This window comes from Notolepis coatsorum (genome assembly GCF_963971535.1).
Source record: "Notolepis coatsorum genome assembly, chromosome: 1".
NCBI lineage: Eukaryota > Metazoa > Chordata > Actinopteri > Aulopiformes > Paralepididae > Notolepis > Notolepis coatsorum.
Window position 1 is genome coordinate 151,650,763 of NC_140165.1, and position 20,198 is coordinate 151,670,960.

The window sequence follows — 20,198 nt, forward strand, 5'->3', positions numbered from 1 at the left end:
TGATAATATCTTCGGTGTGTAAACACACAGTGGGAGATGTTAGGCCAAAATATTATCCCAATGAAACAATCCAAAAAAGGCTAAACGCTGGGTGAGTGACTGATAAAAAGCTGGAAATCTTCAGTGTTATATAAACACACGAAAAACGGAATTGGATCAAAGACAGTCATAAAAAACTCACCCAGGCGTTGTGCATAAAGAGCGTTGGAACAGAACGGAGCGAGCGCGTCGCCTCGGGGAAAGGGTGTCCAAGAGGAATGCTTCTTGAATATCCTGGAGGCAAAGCACAGGGAAACAACAGCAGGCAGCAGGAACGGCGAATGCAACTGAAATATCAAAACGATCCAACAAAACTTGAATGGGGAAACGGGGTATAAATAATACGGGAATGCTTAATTGACAAGCAGTGACAGCTGAGGGATGTGATTGATAAGCGTGTGGACGGGGGAGAACCAATCAACGACGTCTCTGGGAAGAAGCGTGTGAATAGGGGAATGCAATGATTAACAGAAAACTAATGGAAACAGAGCGAGTAGGCTTAAAGGAACAGAGCGAGTGGGTGAGCAGCGGACCAATCATCACAGTACTTCAAGAAGCCCGTGGTGGGGAAAGAACCAAACCTTACAGTGTTTCCCCCTCCAACCCCTCCTACCCACCCAACCCCACCCAACCTCCAATGTACAGTGTTTACATCAAATGTATATACTCCCTTTTCTGGACTCTTTTTGTATCACAAACAGTACTGTATTTGCCAATCTGGTATGTCATAAATGTATAGATGTAGCAGTACTGTCTATCTGTATGTCATGTATGTCATATATGTCCTGATGAATTGAAAATGGGGGACCCTGATGTAAACAAGACGAAAGTCTTTCTCTGGTCTGCATCCGCTTAATAATTGTGTGTATTGAGCTGTACTGTATTGTACACTGACACATGCCTCCTCTATTTGAACGACCACATCAAACAAGAGGTGGACGCGGGCAAATACTGCTGCATGGTCATGCTGGACCTACAGGCCTTCGACACTGTCAATCACTCCATTCTGATTGACAAGCTAAAAGCAATTGGTTTTGATAGCTTATCAGTGAGCTGGATGCAATCCTACCTGGAGGGGAGAGAACAGATGGTAGAGGTAAACGGTACTCTATCCCCCCCCCCTCACAGTGAGCTGTGGTGTTCCACAAGGAAGCATACTAGGACCGCTACTCTTCCTAATTTATGCAAATGACATGTCGTCAGCCTGTGACTGCAACTTGTTCCTGTTTGCGGACGACTCAGCCCTGCTGGTCTCTGACAAGAACAAGTTGCAGGTTGAAAAAACCCTCAGCTCGGAACTAGGCAAAATCTGCATATGGCTCGCTGATAACAAACTATCATTACACATGGGCAAAACAGAGTCCATTCTCTTCGGTTCAAATAACAAACTCAGCAAGACCGACGGCTTCTCAGTTGCAGTGGGTGACAATATTGTCACAAGGAAAGATGAAATTACCTACCTGGGTTCCATCCTAGAGGCAAATCTTTCCTGTGACAAAATGGCATCCAATGTAATAAAAAAAAGTCAACCAACGAACTAGATTCTTGTACCGGATCTCCTCTCTGCTAAACAAGAATACCCTGAAGACTCTGGCAGGAGCACTCATTCAAGGGTACTACGACTATGCGTGCACCTCATGGTACCAAAGCACCTCAAAGGCGCTTAAAACAAAATTACAAACATCACAAAACAAACTGGTCAGACTACTACTTGACCTTACCCCCAGAACCCACCTCACCCCTGCCCACTTTGACAACCTAGGATGGCTTAGAGTAGACGACAGAGTACAGCAACTTGCAATGGGCCTGGTCTACAAGATACACTATACGACTAAGGTACCCATGTACATGTCAAAATACTTCCCAAAGGTCAGTGAATACCACAACCACTACACCAGAGGATCAAGCTCAACAAATCATGTTAAACCCAGATTTGGCTCAAACAAGGGACTAGTACCAGTACTAAATACCTATATGTCCCTATGCCATAAATGTCATGTATGTTGTGTATGTCATAAATGTCTATATGAATTGAAAATGGGGGACCCTGATGGAAACAAGACAAACGTCTTTCTCAGGTCTGCATCCCCTTAACAATTGTGTGTATTGAGCCGTACTGTATTGTACCCATTCTGCAATCTGTTAAATAAAGTTTTCATTCATTCACTAAAGACGTTTCGCAATTATGCCACAACAATGTGGAACGCCCTACCCAAAGCTGTAAAGGAATGTGAATCCCTGCCCACATTCAAAACCGATCTTAAAGAGCACCTACGGGAGGCTGCAATTCGAAACTGGCCACCGTAAATGCCCAAAACCCCCACCACCTCCTAATAGACAGTCTCCTCCTCACTGCATGTATATATTCCCTCCCCGCCGTATGTATATTTCCCTCCCACCCACCCACCCCCTCCTAATGTACAGTCCCCTCCCCATCATATGTATATACTCTGTCGGGATCTAGGGGTAACAGTACTGTATATTTGAATGCCGCCTATGTCACAAATGTATCAGTACTAAATACCTATATGTCCCTATGCCATAAATGTCATGTATGTTGTGTATGTCATAAATGTCTATATGAATTGAAAATGGGGGACCCTGATGGAAACAAGACAAACGTCTTTCTCAGGTCTGCATCCCCTTAACAATTGTATGTATTGAGCCGTACTGTAATTGTACCCATTCTGCAATCTGTTAAATAAAGTTTTCATTCATTCATTCATTCAGTGCTGCCGTTGCTTCCGCGTTTTCCCTGGGCCAACCAGTAGTAGACGCTCATCAGGCCTTGGAGTCTAATTTCGGCCTAGCCTCTGACACGGAAACGGAAATAGCGACAAGGGGGTTGTTGTTGTGGGCGCTCGTGTGTGTGTGTGCCATTCATACGTATGGGAAACGCATATCTTTCTTTAAAAAAAAATCACAATTCTAAGCAATAGATATATCAAACGAATCATATATCAAACTAATGGGCAAATGAGCCCTATTTAATTATAATCGAAGCAGAGTAAATCTAACTCTGAAACTATATTGAGTTCGCTGGCAGAACCCCATTCCCTGAAAGTGCTATAGCTAACGTTAGTTAGCTACGTTAAAACAGTTCCACCATGGCGGATGTGACCGCGCGTAGCTTGCAGTATGAGTACAAAGCGGTGAGTAACTTTTATTAGTTAGTTCCTAACGTTTATTACGCCTATTATGCTAGGCTAACGTTAGTTACATTTTAGCTAGTTGAATGATACGTCGCACAGCCAGCTGACTAACCATACTGTCTCATACTGATCATAATCACAATCATCCATCATAATCACAATCATCCTTTGTTTTTATGTCAGAACTCTAACTTGGTGTTGCAAGCTGACCGCTCTCTGATCGACCGCACGCGGCGAGATGAACCCACGGGAGAGGTGCTGTCCCTGGTGGGGAAACTGGAGGGGACCAAGATGGGTGACAAGTCACAGAGGACCAAGCCTCAAATGCTGGAAGAGAGGCGGGCAAAGTCAGTACAGTAGCCCGCCACAGGCTCTTCCCCCCCCTCATCCATTTGTATGCCTGTAAGAGCCTGATGAGTGAAGATACTGGTACCTTAACCTGATGTCCTCTTTTTATGCGTGTAGGAGGCGAAAGAGAGATGAGGACAGGCACGACATCAACAAAATGAAGGGCTTTACCCTTCTGTCTGAAGGGATTGATGAGATGGTTGGCATCGTGTACAAGCCTAAAACCAAAGAAACCAGAGAGACGTATGAAGTTCTGCTCAGCTTCATCCAGGCTGCCTTGGGAGATCAGGTCAGAGAAACACTTAAAAACTTAAAAAACCACTTAAACCATTAAATGAAAGGTCCATTTTCCTCATCCTGTTCTAGCTAGGCCAGGCTTTAAAAGATAGGAGTGCACCTTGTTTGTAGAGCTATATCTATATTCTAGCTATGGATACAATACTATGGTCATTTGACAGTAACTATCTTCTGTCCAAGATGCAAAAAATAATAAATGTGTTCATGAATATGTTCGCGCGTTATCCAGTGGTGAATATAAGTATAGGTTCGGAATGATCCGGGCTAATTCCTGGAGAGCTGAGTTATAGGGCCCCTATGTGAATTCTACTAAAAGCATTGGCGTTTCATCCCTGGACACGCTACTTCTATTTCCAAATCAAATGTATATAATGGGTATTATGATTCATCATGAATGCATGAAAGGTGGGGGGGGGGGGGGGTAGTTTCTGATGCTTTGATTGCCAGTAACGGCATTCGTTGTGAACCCCACACACGCTGATCAGCTGGATCGATATGAAAACATTGTACGATCAAGCTGGAATTGACGTTCAGGTAGTCCTTACATTCCAAAAAGAATATTCCAATTTCTGCTCGCGGTATTGGTGCCCATCTGGTCCCGGACATAATTTGGCACAACTTATTGATCGAGTGTGATAGATGCATTTGGAAGTGGTTTTCGACTTTTCTGCCATCTAAAACTTCCAACAGTAAATGTTTTGGTGTCAGTCTCACTTTATCAAAGAGAAAGTGGTTCTTTCTAAGCCAACCTGGCTTCAACGATCATACAGGGAGAAATTGATCACAGAACAAGCAGACTCCTCAGTTTCCCAGTGTAAGTAGCCTCAACCGTCCACAATGTAATACAGCTAACATATTTTTGTGTTTGCATTTTGCAGCATGGCCGCAATCAATAGTCTGACCTTGGGTCTTTGGTTCAATTAAGTTACTAACTTATCTTAGTTAGCGGTTAGCTAGCCTAGCTAATAAGTGACACCACTCAAAATGCTGTTATTTTGATTCACGCCACATCTGCGCGAGTTGGGCAGGCTTGGAAATGTAGTTATTTATTCACTAAATTAAGTCGAGGTCGACTCTGCAGGATCATCAAGGCAGACTAGTAGAGAACATCAAAAAGGTACACTACCGTTCAAAAGTTTGGGGTCACTTCGAAATGTCCTTATTTTTTTAAAGAAAAGCACTTTTTTTCAATGAAGATAACATTAAATGAATCTGAAATACCCTCTATACATTGTTAATTTGGTAAATTACTATTCTAGCTGCAAACGTCTGGTTTTTAATAGAATATCTACATAGGTGTATAGAGGCCCATTTCCAGCAACCATCACTCCAGTGTTCTAATGGTACATTGTGTTTGCTAATCGCGTTAGAAAGCTAATGGATGGGGAGCTCCAGTAGCTCACCGCGTACCTCGAACGCTATTTCGGCGTCGGGGACAACCGTGCGCGTCACGGATCTGGGGTACACAAGTTCGACTCCCGGACTCGCCGTATTTTCTCAGTGTCTTTCCCCCCATCTATACCCCATTCAACCTGTATCTGTCGGTCATACTTGACCAGAAAAAGCGATAAACGCGAAAAGAACCAGCTGACTGGTCAAAGTTTAAAAAAAAAAAGAAAGCTAATGGATGATTCGTAATAGAAATTAATCGTTGTGAGGTTGCATCGTTACACCCCTAATTGTCATCATATATAATACAGCTTGTGGTGCAGCTGCCGCAACGCACACACACGCATGTGCAGTACTGTATAGCCTGTATAGTGCGTAATGAATGAACGCATTATAGGCATATATTATTCTAATGACTTGTTTTATTAGGAGAGCAGCACAGATACTGCACTGCCCGTAGTACAGTCCACCATGCAGTCCGCTCATGGTACACCCGACTCTGGCGGCCTTAATATGTGTACTGTACTTACTGTACGTATAGGGCAGAGCATATATATAGTATCTACTAAATCCTAACGAAACAAGTCATTAGAATGATATAAGCCTACTGTTCATTCATTAGACACGTAGGCTATACTGTGTGCGTGTGTGTGGCGCACACAACAAGACTTATGGAATATTATTGCAGTCTATTTCCACGCGATTAGCTTTAGTTCTTATTTATTTATCCACTGTCATTTGCAGTGTTGGTGTAGTAGGCTACATAGTGTATTTCTTTGTGTATTCATAGTGTATCTGTTTAATTGATTAATGATATATTTGAAGGAATGCAGGTTATAGCTATATATCAAACAAATGTCTGTCCCATTGTACCAATCAATGGGATATATTGCATGTTGGCTATAACCTGTTTTCTTTCAAATGTATAATTAATCAATAAAACAGATATGTAACAAATAAGAAATACAAATTCCACAGAAGGCATTAAATAATTATTTTCAATAATTGCATAATTGTGTTTGAATATCTGAGTAATTATACATTTGTCCAAAATAGCTGGTTCAGATATGGTTAATCCAGCTGCCCTGTGATCAGATGAATCCATATAAACTTTTATGGCATCAAATGCTTAATGTTTTATTGTACAAATATTGACATTTATTAAAATTATGATTAATTAATTAATTCTAAGGAGGCCTGTAGGGTTGACATGAAGGAATCACTATGATTCCTCCCAAATAAAGCCATTAACACGAGCACACAGTCTGTCAAGTTAAGTGTGCTCCTCAGCACTTGTAAATCCTGCTCTCAGCCACGGCCGAATCCAATCTTGGGCACGGTTAGGGAATCCCACAACCGGCCCTAATATGTCTATTCTAATATGCTTTGCATCCTCGCTATCACTGTATGACCAAAAAGTTAAACCTAAACTAACGTTAGCTGCTAACGTTAACTAAGCTGGTCCTAAAAGAGTTAAACCAACCCTGGAGCAGGTCATAGCGTAGCAGTCCTCTCCTTACTTTAGTTTTCATTTGAGTTGATTTTGCGCAGAATAGTCAGAGACGAGCCTCTTTGGAATAGTTTGCTCTCAAGCTCAAACAGTGAGGAATGAGAAGGACTGAGCCTGAGACACACACACTCTCTCTTTTCTCGCTCTGTACATTGTGGTCAAACTGCTACAACATTTAGTGATTTTAAGTAGCCAAATATTACTAACTAACTAACTAACTAACTGGATAGTTGATGATAATAAATATTTAACTTTATTAGCTGAAATATTCTAAAATCATCACCAATGTTCCCTCTAATAATTTTTTCGGTCTGAGCAAACACTCAAACCTCCTGAGCAGACATCAGCAACTACTGAGCAACATACGTCACCTGCCGATTAACCGGTTAATTGATAAGCGGTGGTTTGTAAAAAATCTGAGAATCTTAATTTCCCTTAATGTCTAACATAAAAATATATGCATTTTGCTGATACACAGAGAAATAATACAAAAAGGCATATTATATTCCTTAATCAAATATTTATTTGACCATTGATTGACGATACAGAGCATAGTCCTTACTTTGGTGGCGGCGGTGTGAGTCACTAACTTTTGTCTTTTTAGGAGGCTGACTAGTCATTATTTTATTAAGTGAATTATAATGCGACTTCAAGGGTGACCATATTGTGATTTTTTTAAAAGAGGACACTCTGCCTTCAGCCTCAAGATACTTAATCAAAGTTTACTCAAAGATGCCTTATCATTATAATATATTTAAAGTATACCTCCTCTGTATGGATATAAAATTATTGTTTATATTATTTTATATAACAAAATAATATCTCTCTATAACCAAAGTTACTCAACATGCTGTATTATGCCTAAAGTAATCTATCTGACAAATCTCAAGAAAATAACTAAATCAACCTGACAAAATAATATATATTTTCAAGTCTTACTGGACAAAATAAATAACAAGAAAAATATGATGTAATGTTCTAAATAATACCTCTTCTGTATTAGAAAATCCAGCTTTAAAAAATATATCTTTATCTTTTCAATGTAATGTAAATTATAAAACAGTAACCTCACAAAGATACTACCGTAATTTAAAAGTGCACTATGCAGTTTCAGATTTGTTGCAATTAGTGTACTAAACTAATTTATTACACACATAATCCTTATGATTGTATCATAAGCATCTTATCAAACCAAAACATCATTTTGAGGCATCAAAATAGTTTTCAATTATTTTCTTTCTCTCTCTGTATAGCTGCATTCTTCAATCAATTTGGTCAACTTTGCCATCAAACTCTCACCTCGCACTGCTTTGTTTGTAATGTTTTGCTGTGTCCATGTGAGCTTTGAGATCGCCAGCACCTTTATTAGACACATAAACATATGGTCAAGCTTTGCACGCGTTGCACTCCGCTTCCAATTAGTCTCGACCGGGATGATAAATTGGAAATTTTCTCTGCAGTTCATCTGTAATGTACATTTTCGCGTTTGCATTGTGAGGAGCCAGCAATGCTGGTCGGATCTGTCCGACCATATATATATATTTATTTTTTATCCCAATTTCTCACATTACATTCACCCTGAATGTTAATGTTATCCAGGTGAAAAGTTAACTTCATTCAAGCGAGGCATTGCAATCCTTCATTTGATGTATAATTAAATCAAAGGAAATGCGTTTGGGTCTGAGAGTGTGGCTGGTCTGCCGTTCTGCAGCTGGATACTATTGGTTTGTTTTGGCAAAATTCTTCTGCTCTGTGTGACAATAAATAAATGAATGATGATATGCAATTTAAAACCAAAACTAAGGCCTCAGTATGAGTTTAAGACGTGAACATGGTCATGTTTGTTGAATAAAAAAAAATAGTAAAAAAAAATAGTTTTTTTTTTGTGCGACCGGTTTCAGATGTGCGCGGGAGCGTTTTGCCATGTGCGCACGGGCGCACCTTAGGGGGAACATTGATCATCACTGCTATAAGCCATTCTCCTTTCTCTCTCTCTCTCTCTCTCTCTATCTCTCTCTCTCTCTCTATCTCTCTCTCTCTCTCTCTCTCTATATATATATATATTGTGGTGGACACTAGAGGGAGGTGTCTCACTTCAGAATGGACACTGATTGAGTGACAGGAGGGAGTTGACTTAAGGGTGTGGCTGTACCTTGGTTCTGTTGGATTTGTTTGGAAGTAAAGTTCAGAGACTCGATACTCCGTCTGCTCGTCTCATTGATTCACTTCCACAGTGGTGACCCTAAACGTGTGAAATATGAGCAATAACGAGAATCCACCGGCTGTGGTTCCCGCAGTGTATGCAGCTACAGTCAAGTTGCCAGAGTTTTGGCAGCATGACCCGGCCCCGTGGTTTCAGCACATCGAGGCACAATTTCACCTCCGCGGAATAACGTCGGATGAGACGAAATATTACCATGTTGTGGCGGCATTGGATTCCTCCACTACACGCCGGCTGATGGGATGCCTGAGAGAGCCGCCAGCAGCCGGTAAATACGACGCGCTCAGAGAACAGCTGTTGCGCATTTTCCAGCTGTCAGATGCAGAGCGCGCGGAGCGCCTATTGTCCCTCAACGGATTGGGGGACAGTAAACCAACAGAACTGATGGAGAACATGCTAGCACTGCTTGGTTCAGGTGACGCTACGTTTATTTTTGTGCAGCTGTTCCTGCGTCAACTCCCGACTCCGGTGCGCACGGCTCTGGCCAGCTCGCCTCTCGTGCGCACCAAGGATTACCGGGGATTGGCAGAGGAGGCGGATAGAATACTACTGGCCTCCCGTCAGTACTGTGTGGCTGCTGTGTCTGATCGGGTGGCTGATCGCAGGGATCAGACACAGAGGGATGATAGAGGGCTTTGTTATTATCATCGCCGTTTTGGCAACAAAGCGAAGAGCTGTGTTCCACCATGCACCTTTGGTAACCAGGGAAACGCGAGAGCCGGCGCTCGTTAGCGGCTATGAGCGCTGGCGTCAATATCAACGAGCTGTTGTTTATCGAGGACACGTTGTCTGGAAGGCGTCTGTTGGTGGATTCTGGCGCCCAGAGGAGCATCCTGCCTGCGTCGGCCACGGACGCCTTGGGAAACGGTCATGGACCACCCCTGGACGCGGCTAATGGGACTTCCATCCGTACGTTTGGTACCAGGTACGTGACTATGTGTTTACATGGACAGCAGTTTAGCTGGGAATTTATTATTGCTTCAGTGTCGGTGCCTATACTGGGCGCGGATTTTTTGTGTGCTCACAGACTGTTAGTGGACGTTGCGAACCGTAGGCTGATTGGCTCTGTGTCCTTTGACACATACCCCTGCACACTAGGGGGGCCGGGGCCGCCTGCCCTGGCCAATATGCTCGCCACAGGCGATATGTACCAGCGCCTCCTCGCTGAGTTTCCTGCTCTGACTGTCCCCACTTTCTCTGCCTCTGTCGCCAAGCATGGGGTGGAACATTACATCCCAACGGTGGGCCCGCCAGTTTATGCACGGGCGCGCCGCCTGGATGCTGCTAAACTGGCAATAGCCAGGGAGGAGTTTGCCACAATGGAACGGCTCGGCATTGTGCGCCGGTCCAACAGTCCTTGGGCCTCCCCACTACACATGGTCCCCAAGGCGGACGGGAAGTGGCGTCCGTGTGGTGATTTCCGTCGCCTAAATAACATCACCACTCATGACCGGTACCCAGTGCCACATATCCAGGATTTCTCTGCCCACCTGGCGGGCGCCACCATTTTTTCTAAAATAGATTTGGTGCGTGGCTACCACCAGGTACCGGTCCATCCGCTCGACGTGCCCAAGACTGCCATTATCACCCCGTTTGGACTGTTTGAATTCCTGCGCATGCCATTCGGCCTTAAAGGGGCAGCGCAAACATTCCAGCGGCTGATGGACTCTGTGCTGCGAGGCCTGTCATTTTTGTTTATTTATCTGGACGACATCCTGGTAGCCAGTGCATCGGTGGAGGAGCATCGGGGACATCTCCGTCAACTGTTCGAGCGGCTCAACGAGCATGGGCTGATCGTGAACCCGGCCAAATGTCAGTTTGGCCTGCCGGCCATGGATTTCCTGGGCCACCATGTCTCTTCCCAGGGGGCTGTTCCTCTACCCGCCAAGGTGGAGGCAATTGCTGCTTTCCCCCGCCCCCTCACCATCAAACCTCTCCAGGAGTTCCTGGGGATGGTTAATTTTTACAATAGGTTTATAGCCCATGCGGCTCACCTGATGAGACCTCTGTACGAGGCGTTGAAGGGGAAGAGAGCCAACGATGACGTGGGCTGGTCCCCGGAGCGGGTCCAGGCATTTGAGGGCTCTAAGGCTGCCCTTGCCAACGCTGCCATGCTGGCACACCCATCTCCTGCTGCTCCTATAGCCCTCACCACCGATGCCTCCGATTATGCAGTAGGTGCGGTGTGCGAGCAGTGGGTGGCTGGCGCCTGGCAGCCTCTGGCCTTCTTCAGTAGGAAGCTGCGCGACAACGAGAGGAAGTATAGTACATTCGACAGGGAGCTCCTGGCCCTCTTCCTCGCCATACGTCACTTCAGGTTCTTGCTGGAGAGCCGCAAGTTCACAGTTTTTGTCGACCACAAGCCCCTAACGTTCGCCATGGCCAAGACCACGGAGCCATGGTCGGGGCGGCAGCAGCGCCAACTTTCCGCCATATCGGAGTTCACTACCGACATCCAGCATGTAGCCGGTAAAGACAACCAGGTGGCGGACTGCCTCTCCCGGGCGCGCGTCAGTCCTGTGCACCTGGGCATCGACTATGTTGCCATGGCTGCTGACCAGCTCACCGACTCAGACCTTCAGGCGTTCAGGACGGCTGTGACAGGACTTCGACTTGAGGATGTGGTGTTTCACGACTGCGGCGCCACGCTCCTCTGTGACGTCTCCACTGGCCAGCCCCGCCCCATGGTTCCAACTGACTGGCGCCACCGGGTATTTGACACCATTCATGCCCTTTCACACCCTGGGGTAAAGGCGTCGGTCAAGCTGGTAGCGGCCAAGTTCGTCTGGCCGGGCCTTAGGAAGGACGTCAAAGTATGGGCGGCCTCCTGTGTGGCGTGCCAGCGTGCCAAGGTACATCGTCACACTAAGGCCCCCCTGGAGCCGTTTCTCATTCCAGAGAGGCGGTTTGACCATGTCCACGTGGACCTGGTGGGCCCACTTCCCCCGTCTCAGGGTTTCACACACCTCCTCACTATGGTGGACAGGACCACCAGGTGGCCGGAGGTTGTTCCCCTGTCATCAACAACGGCTGCGGAGGTGGCTCGGGCGTTTATCTTCGGCTGGGTCACTCGGTTTGGCACGCCATTGGACTTGACTTCGGACAGGGGATCCCAGTTCACGTCTGAGCTGTGGAGCACCGTGGCTGAGAGACTTGGGGTGAAACTCCATCGTACCACAGCATACAACCCAAAGGCCAACGGCATGTGTGAGCGTTTTCACAGATCCATGAAGGCCGCTCTCCGGGCCACGCTCACAGATGGCAACTGGGTCGACCGTCTTCCGTGGGTCATGTTGGGCCTGCGTACTGCCCCTAAAGAAGACCTGCAGGCCTCTTCAGCCGAATTGGTTTTTGGTCAACCGCTGAGGGTCCCAGGGGAGTTCCTTCCTGGTTCCTCTGCCCCTTGGTCCACTACAGCTCACCGATCTGCCTTCCAGGACGCAGCGAGGGTGTTTGCCCCAGTTCCCACACATCACTGCCTTCCCCAGTCCTACATTCCTAAGGACCTGATGACTGCGAGGTATGTGTTCATCCGTCATGATGCCCACCATTCTCCACTGCAGGCTCCCTATGACGGGCCCTTCCGCGTCCTCGAGCCGGGCCCCAAGTACTTTGTGGTGGACATGGGGGGGAATAAGGAGCAGATCTCAGTCGATCGTCTTAAGCCTGCTCATGTGGTCCCAAATGGGCCGGTGGAGCTGGCTCAGCCCCGGCGCCGGGGCCGGCCACCCAAGTCTTCCCCTGTCCCATGCCCTCCGGCCGTTGTTACCCCTACCTTTCCACCGGCGAGGCCTCGGCGGCGGCGGGGACGGCCCCCTGCCCCTACCCTTACCCTTTCCCCTTCCACGTTCCCTGTGACTGTTAAATACAGTCGTTATGGCCGCGTGGTCAGACCTCCTAAAAGAGACTGAAGACACTGGGTGCACTGTTTTTGGGGGTTTGTTGTGTTCAGTTCCGTTTGTTTGGTGTTGCACTGAATGTCAATTCTGAATGTTCGGGGGGGGCCTGTGTGGTGGACACTAGAGGGAGGTGTCTCACTTCAGAATGGACACTGATTGAGTGACAGGAGGGAGTTGACTTAAGGGTGTGGCTGTACCTTGGTTCTGTTGGATTTGTTTGGAAGTAAAGTTCAGAGACTCGATACTCCGTCTGCTCGTCTCATTGATTCACTTCCACAATATATATATATATATATATATATATATATATATATATATATATTGTGACTGACATCCCTAGTGCTGTTACACACTGCATCACCCACCACCACAAGTATATTCTCAACCTGTGGAAAACACTGGATTAGGAAGTTACTTCTTTGTTGCGATAACTTCTCTGCATCATGTTTAAATGAAATGTGTTTGGGGGAAATGTGGCTCAGGAGGTAGAGCAGTCGTCTGGTAATCCGGAGGTTCCCAGTTCGATTCCCGCTTTTCCCGGGCAGCATTTCGAAGTGTCCTTGAGCAAGACACTTAAACCCTAATTGCTCCTGATGAGCAGGTTGTCACCTTGCATGGTTGCCTCCGCCGTCGGTGTGTGAATGTGTGAGTGAATGGGTAAAATGTGAGGAACAAATTGTAAAGCGCTTTGGATAAAAGCACTATATAAATGCAGCCATTTACCATGTCCGGGCTGCATAGTAAGCAGTACAGTAATAGCCAATCAGTCCCCCCCCCCCCAACAATTTGTATGGAATTGCTTCTTTCATAGTCATTTTACTTAATACTTTTTTGCCAGTATGGCCGTGAGGTATTAAATTCTATTCAAAGTGGTCTTAAATGTAACTTGTTGAAACCAGCAGGAACCCTGTTATAGTCCCATTATATCACCTCTGTTTTTGGTAAACTGCTCCAGTAACTAACTTCTCTGTGGGTCATCATGTCAAGCTAGTGTTGCTGATTAGTGTCTTCTTAACACTGAAGTGTCCTTTGACAATGTTGTATATTTGTTCCCAGCCACGTGATATTCTCTGTGGAGCAGCTGATGAAGTCTTGGCCGTGTTGAAGAACGAGAAGATGAGAGATAAGGAAAGGCGGCGTGAAGTAGAGCAGCTCCTAGGGCCCACTGATGACACACGCTACCATGTGCTGGTCAACCTGGGCAAGAAGATCTCTGACTATGGTGGTGATAAGGAGCTACAGAACATGGGTATGGAAACGGGAAGACTTTTCTTCTTTTGTATGTGAAAGACTAGAGCCTGATTTGTGAGTGTGAGACAGTACCTGAATTATATTTGAGCTGGAACCAAACTAGTAATGCTTGAGTATTTTGACAGTCATGTGTAAACAATGGAGTCTGAGCACGCTCTGCTGGACAAACTGTGATGACACCATTTCTAAATTACCCCAAGCGCTTTTCTCTGCATTATGTTCTGTAAATAATCGGCCGATACCGATATGTCTGTGATAGGCCAATATCGTCCAATTTAATTAACCGATTAATCGGTCAGGCTCTATCAAAGACGAGACCACAAGCACCTCATTGTTAAAGTTGGTCCCGCTGGGGAGCGCACCTCATTGTTAACTCATTCACGGCCAACCACGACTATAGTCGGGTTATCTCGCCATGCGTTGAGCGCCAAAACCAGAGTATAGTCGGGGTTTCTATCGTTTTCATTGTTTTTTCTTTTATTCGATTTTAATGACATACACTCTCACGGACCTCGGTGTTACCATTGGAACTCATTCTGAGACCCCGAGAGTGCAATACCGGCCGAATCCTGCTAGGTGGCAGTATCGCCTACCCTTTGAAACCTTATTTCACACTGTGTGTTACATTGTATAGGTCCGGGCGAAGAATTTAGACCAAGCCAAGTGAATCGCTTCATCCGAGCACTTTGGACCGCGTTCAGCACACTTGAGGCATATCTTGTGCCACTTCATGTCAGGGACCCGATGGACATCAATACTGGAAATCGCGATCAGACAATTGGAATATTCTTTTTGGGATACCTCCTAGTAAAGGTAAGGACTATATGACATCAATCCTACTTTGATCCAACAATGATTTCACATCGATCGCAACGATCAAGGTATGTAGTATTGAAAAAAATGCCGTTGCTGACGATCAGAGCATACAAAAAATTGGAAATAGTAACGTGTCCAGGCGGCGTGTATGCTTTCCGCTAGGGCTGGGCGATATGGAAAAAAATCATATCGCGATAACGTTATGATAATTTTATTTTATTTCTCTATCGATAATTATCGATTTTTTCTATTTATTTTTTTAACAACAGATGTATGTTTATTTTGCAGCAATTCTTTGTCGTTGCCGCCATCTTTAGTGTTACATCCCCTCACACTCCAGTTCTCAGGCTGCAGCTGGTTTAAAAGCTAAAGTAAACCGGCTTCTCTGCTGGCTGTGGCTCCAGAGGAGTTGAACAGTTCTGGCTCTGTTAGTTTATTTTCGATCTTTTGGCGCTTTTTTGGTGGACAAACCACCGCACATGTGCACTGTGACTCGTGACTGGAGTCTAGTTCTGCTAGCACACATAGCCTACTGTATACAGACGGTTTCAAAATGTATTTTAAATTAGAAAGCAAACAATAAATGGACAAGAGAAAAATAAATCTCAATTTGGTCAGTATTGTCATTTGGACAAGCAAAGCCATTACTTTAAGTTGCAGGCAAGAAAGACAAGTCTGTCCACTGCCCTGTTGCAGGTAAAAAAAAAAATTAACCGGTGGCTACAACAACACATAGTAACTACATGCATCATTGTTTACAATGAATGGTGGGGCTAATCGAAAGGACTGGACACGGACAAGTTAAACTAACCTAAAGTTAGTTGTTCACCAACAATCTACAGACACAAACAAACACAGAACCGGACTGTTATATTAAATTAATTGATTGCTGTTTAACGTGTCCGTGTCCAGTCCTTTCGATTAGCCCCACCGTTCATTGTAAACAATGATGCATGTAGTTACTATGTGTTGTTGTAGCCACCGGTTAATTCATGATTATTTTTTATTGGTTTGTCATGACAAACCAATTACATAATCCAACATATGTGTAAAGAAACAACATATTCCGGTATATTTTTTTAATGATTCGTTACAGCGAAATCAATACTTCCATTTGTATAAATTGCGTTAAGCGGAGTTTAGTATTCTTGCCTGGCTGAGAGGCTTACCGCGGCTCATGCACATGTGCGCGCTCGGCCAGTCAGAGCGCAAAACGGGAACGCGGAAACACAACTGCATTGCGGAAAGCATACACGCGTCCAGGCGAGCAACGCGAACGCCTTTAGCTAAATTCACATAGCGCCTCATGACGCAACTTCCAGGAATTAGCCAGGATCACTCTGAAACTATACAATATTCACCATGGGATAACACACAAACTTATACATCAGGGCTGGGCAATTAATCCAAAAATGAATCGCGATCTCGATTCATAGACCTATGCAATCTAATTTCTACGTTATGACGTATTACAAAAAAAAAAATTACTTTACTTTTTTATTGAAAAAATAAGAATTGTGAGAGAATCGTGATCTCAATTCTTAGAGAAAAAAATGTGAATCGTGATTCACATTTTAGCAAGTGACTGTCAAATGAGCCATAGTATTGTCTCCATAGCTATAATATAGAATATAGATATAGCCCTGCAAACATCGTGACGCACAGTGAAAAGCCCTATCTTTTAAAGCGTGGCCCATTGACTACAAGGATGGATAAAACGGCTGGCGCTGAAAGTGTTAACAGCCCGACAGGACCGGTACCGGTCCCAAAATGACATCACGTCATAAATCAATCTCTCCAGACTGTCTGACAAAATGATCGTGTTTTTCTTTTTTTCAAACGTATTAAAGAATAAACCATGATCAAGAATCATAACTATGTCACAACAGCAGTTATAATGTATATTTTCATCAATACGTTTGTTTACCAATAGGTTAACACTTTCTTTGCCAGGCTTATGTACATCATTATACCATCCTCTGCCAGCTCTATTTGTCTATGGAGAAGTTCCCCTTCTTTGCAGGGCTATAACTTTTTAAATTGTATTGCTAAATTGACATTACTATGGCCCATTCAACGTCAATTATCTATCGTTCAGGATGTGGGAACGTTATACCTTTTCATTCACATATTCATACTAAAATACGGTCTAAAGTATAAATATGTTTTTATCGTTTTCTGCAGCATTCTGCAGAACGTGATTTATAGCCCTAAATGCATTATATTGATGATCAAATACAATTTGATAGCGATCGGCGCGAGATAAAAAATGTCAAATGGACGTGCTTCTAGAAGTTACTACTTATCATCTGATGTTGACCGGATGGGGGGGGGGGTCGTTTATAATTCCGTGGCCAACGTTAGATGATTCATCTAGTGTGGGTGATATGATCATTAGAGCAGTTTGTATCGAACACGGTAAAAAAAAACGCTGAAACTTACCCCAGTCTCCTCGGGCCGTTGGGCGATGAGCGTGGAGCAAAAATATTCCTATTATGGGATGTTGAAATATGCGATCCATCTCCAGGTTGTATAATAGTATATACGTCCAAATCATGTTGTTTATCGAGTTATTGGTAACGGATCGCTATCCATTGTGTCGCGCTAGAGTCCCGGGACCTATAGCGAGTGATCGGACCGAATTTGGATGAGCACCAGTTTCCGTTTCCGGTTTGGGCGATCCGCCGATCGGCCACCAGATGGCGGTCTTGAACCGTTGGAGAGTTGAAAGGGGATCAACAGTAGATCTCAAGTCTCCGGGGGAGAAATATGATTGCGAACACAGATTTTTGAAATATTGATCTCAATGACGTGTTACGGCGTCATTGGCAGAATTATCATGGCGGGGAATGACGAGTTAAGGCGTCCTTGGTGACCAAAGTGTTAGTGTTATTAGTGAGATTTTAGTTTTTGAAATGCGTTTGTTGTGGTCGCGGAGATCCGCCATTTTGAATAAGCGGCCCGCGCTGAATGATGGAAAACTTAGTCATTTTGAGAAGACGACAGCCAGAGCTTTCAATGAGCATTGGAATTTTTCTAAACGATACTTCCCAAAGGCCTCTACCTTTCTTCAAGCAAATTACTTCCTGGTTATTATTTAATTTTCTTATTACTCAGGATTATATACCACAAAACTGAACGTTATTGGCATATATTGGAGCACAGTTAGTTTGTCTCCCCTATTTTGATCATTTAGCAACCATCCGATTTTTAAATCAGTTTAAAAATTGCGGAGCTCTGGCAAGAATAAAAAACCTACAGTAGATTTCATTTGTTCTTCATGCACGCCTGGTGATACTAAATCCAAATTGAACTCGGCCATTTGAAAGATAAGATTTAGCCCAATCCATAAATGTGCGAATTGGCTATAATAAAGTCATTTATATGCGTGCTATTCTATATTCTATAATAATATTTCAAATTGCATTGGTCCGGATGGGAGAATTCAGTACTGTATCTACAAGACCTTCTGTTTAATCATCTTATCTTTATTCATTTCCTTAGATTTTTTGTACACGTGATCTCAAGAAAGTACTGAACGAGCTCAGTGGCAGGTTTTCATGTCTGGTCATCTTTAGCATGGTGTTATTCACTGTCAAAGATGCAAGGGAAAAAATCATAATTCATATTCTCCTTTGTTTCATCACAATTTAAGCAAGCCTAGTAATAGACACAATATTTCTGACACTGAATACATTCACTGAGGTCCACAGATGTCCCTAGATACCAAGAACATGCAAATGACCTTGTAGAAGTGGAGCAATATTCCATTTACTTTCAGAAAATAGGGCTCAGGGCTTAAGAGGTTAAAGTTGGTCCCTCTGGGGAGCGCACCTCACTGTTAAAGTTGGTCCCTCTGGGGAGCGCACCTCACTGTTAAAGTTGGTCCCTCTGGGGAGCACATCTCACTGTTAAAGTTGGTCCCTCTGGGGAGCACATCTCACTGTTAAAGTTGGTCCCTCTGGGGAGCACATCTCACTGTTAAAGTTGGTCCCTCTGGGGAGCGCACCTCACTGTTAAAGTTGGTCCCTCTGGGGAGCGCACCTCACTGTTAAAGTTGGTCCCTCTGGGGAGCGCACCTCACTGTTAAAGTTGGTCCCTCTGGGGAGCACATCTCACTGTTAAAGTTGGTCCCTCTGGGGAGCGCACCTCACTGTTAAAGTTGGTCCCTCTGGGGAGCACACCTCACTGTTAAAGTTGGTCCCTCTGGGGAGCGCACCTCACTGTTAAAGTTGGTCCCTCTGGGGAGCACACCTCACTGTTAAAGTTGGTCCCTCTGGGGAGCGCACCTCACTGTTAAAGTTGGTCCCTCTGGGGAGCACACCTCACTGTTAAAGTTGGTCCCTCTGGGGAGCACACCTCACTGTTAAAGTTGGTCCCTCTGGGGAGCACACCTCACTGTTAAAGTTGGTCCCTCTGGGGAGCACACCTCACTGTTAAAGTTGGTCCCTCTGGGGAGCGCACCTCACTGTTAAAGTTGGTCCCTCTGGGGAGCGCACCTCACTGTTACAGTTGGTCCCTCTGGGGAGCGCACCTCACTGTTAAAGTTGGTCCCCGGGTGCCGCACTATGGATGTCCACCTCTCCTAAAGTAATTAGGATGAGTTAAATGCAGAGGACATATTCCTGGTATGTGCTAAATGTATTTAGCAAATAAAGATATTCTAAAGACATATTGTGCTACAACTGTGCTTTTTAAGACCTGTGATACCTGTTTTCCACAGATGACAACATTGATGAAACGTATGGTGTGAATGTCCAGTTTGAATCTGATGAGGAGGTGAGTCTTCTGCTGTTCACCAACAACTTGCAGTTTTGGGGTTTTGACGAGACTTGTTATTTTAAGGGGTTTGCCTGGTAAATAGCTTATGGTTCATTGTTTTTTTTTCTTTTCTCCAGGAGGGGGATGAGGACCAGTTTGGCGAGGTACGGGACGAACACTCGGATGAAGACAGCGAGGGCGAGGAGGCAGATGTGGGCTCCACACTCACGGCTAACGTAAGTCCACCGTTCTTCTCAAACCACGAGACCCCGCTTTGTGAACTCGGCCCACTAATGGCACGTCCTTGAGCCTCGGCGAGCTGCTGTAGTAACCGTCTCGGTGAGCTGCAGTCGTAACCGTCTCGGTGAGCTGCAGTCGTAACCGTCTCGGTGAGCTGCAGTCGTAACCGTCTCGGTGAGCTGCAGTCGTAACCGTCTCGGTGAGCTGCAGTAGTAACCGTCTCGGTGAGCTGCAGTCGTAACCGTCTCGGTGAGCTGCAGTCGTAACCGTCTCGG

General features: G+C 44.9%; 1 protein-coding gene across 2 annotated transcripts in view; it reads left to right on the plus strand.

Annotated features, from left to right (window-relative positions):
* Positions 1-2,900: 2,900 nt before the first annotated feature.
* The window catches only part of snrnp200 (small nuclear ribonucleoprotein 200 (U5)), a 64,413-nt gene continuing 47,115 nt past the window's right edge, over positions 2,901-20,198 (plus strand). For both annotated transcript variants that reach the window (XM_084319841.1, XM_084319842.1), the window contains exons 1-6: positions 2,901-3,191; positions 3,375-3,538; positions 3,657-3,828; positions 13,912-14,104; positions 19,646-19,701; positions 19,821-19,919. In XM_084319841.1, coding sequence (XP_084175967.1) covers positions 3,147-3,191; positions 3,375-3,538; positions 3,657-3,828; positions 13,912-14,104; positions 19,646-19,701; positions 19,821-19,919 — 729 coding nt within the window. In that variant the 5' untranslated portion in view covers positions 2,901-3,146. The remainder of the gene's footprint in view (positions 3,192-3,374; positions 3,539-3,656; positions 3,829-13,911; positions 14,105-19,645; positions 19,702-19,820; positions 19,920-20,198) is intronic.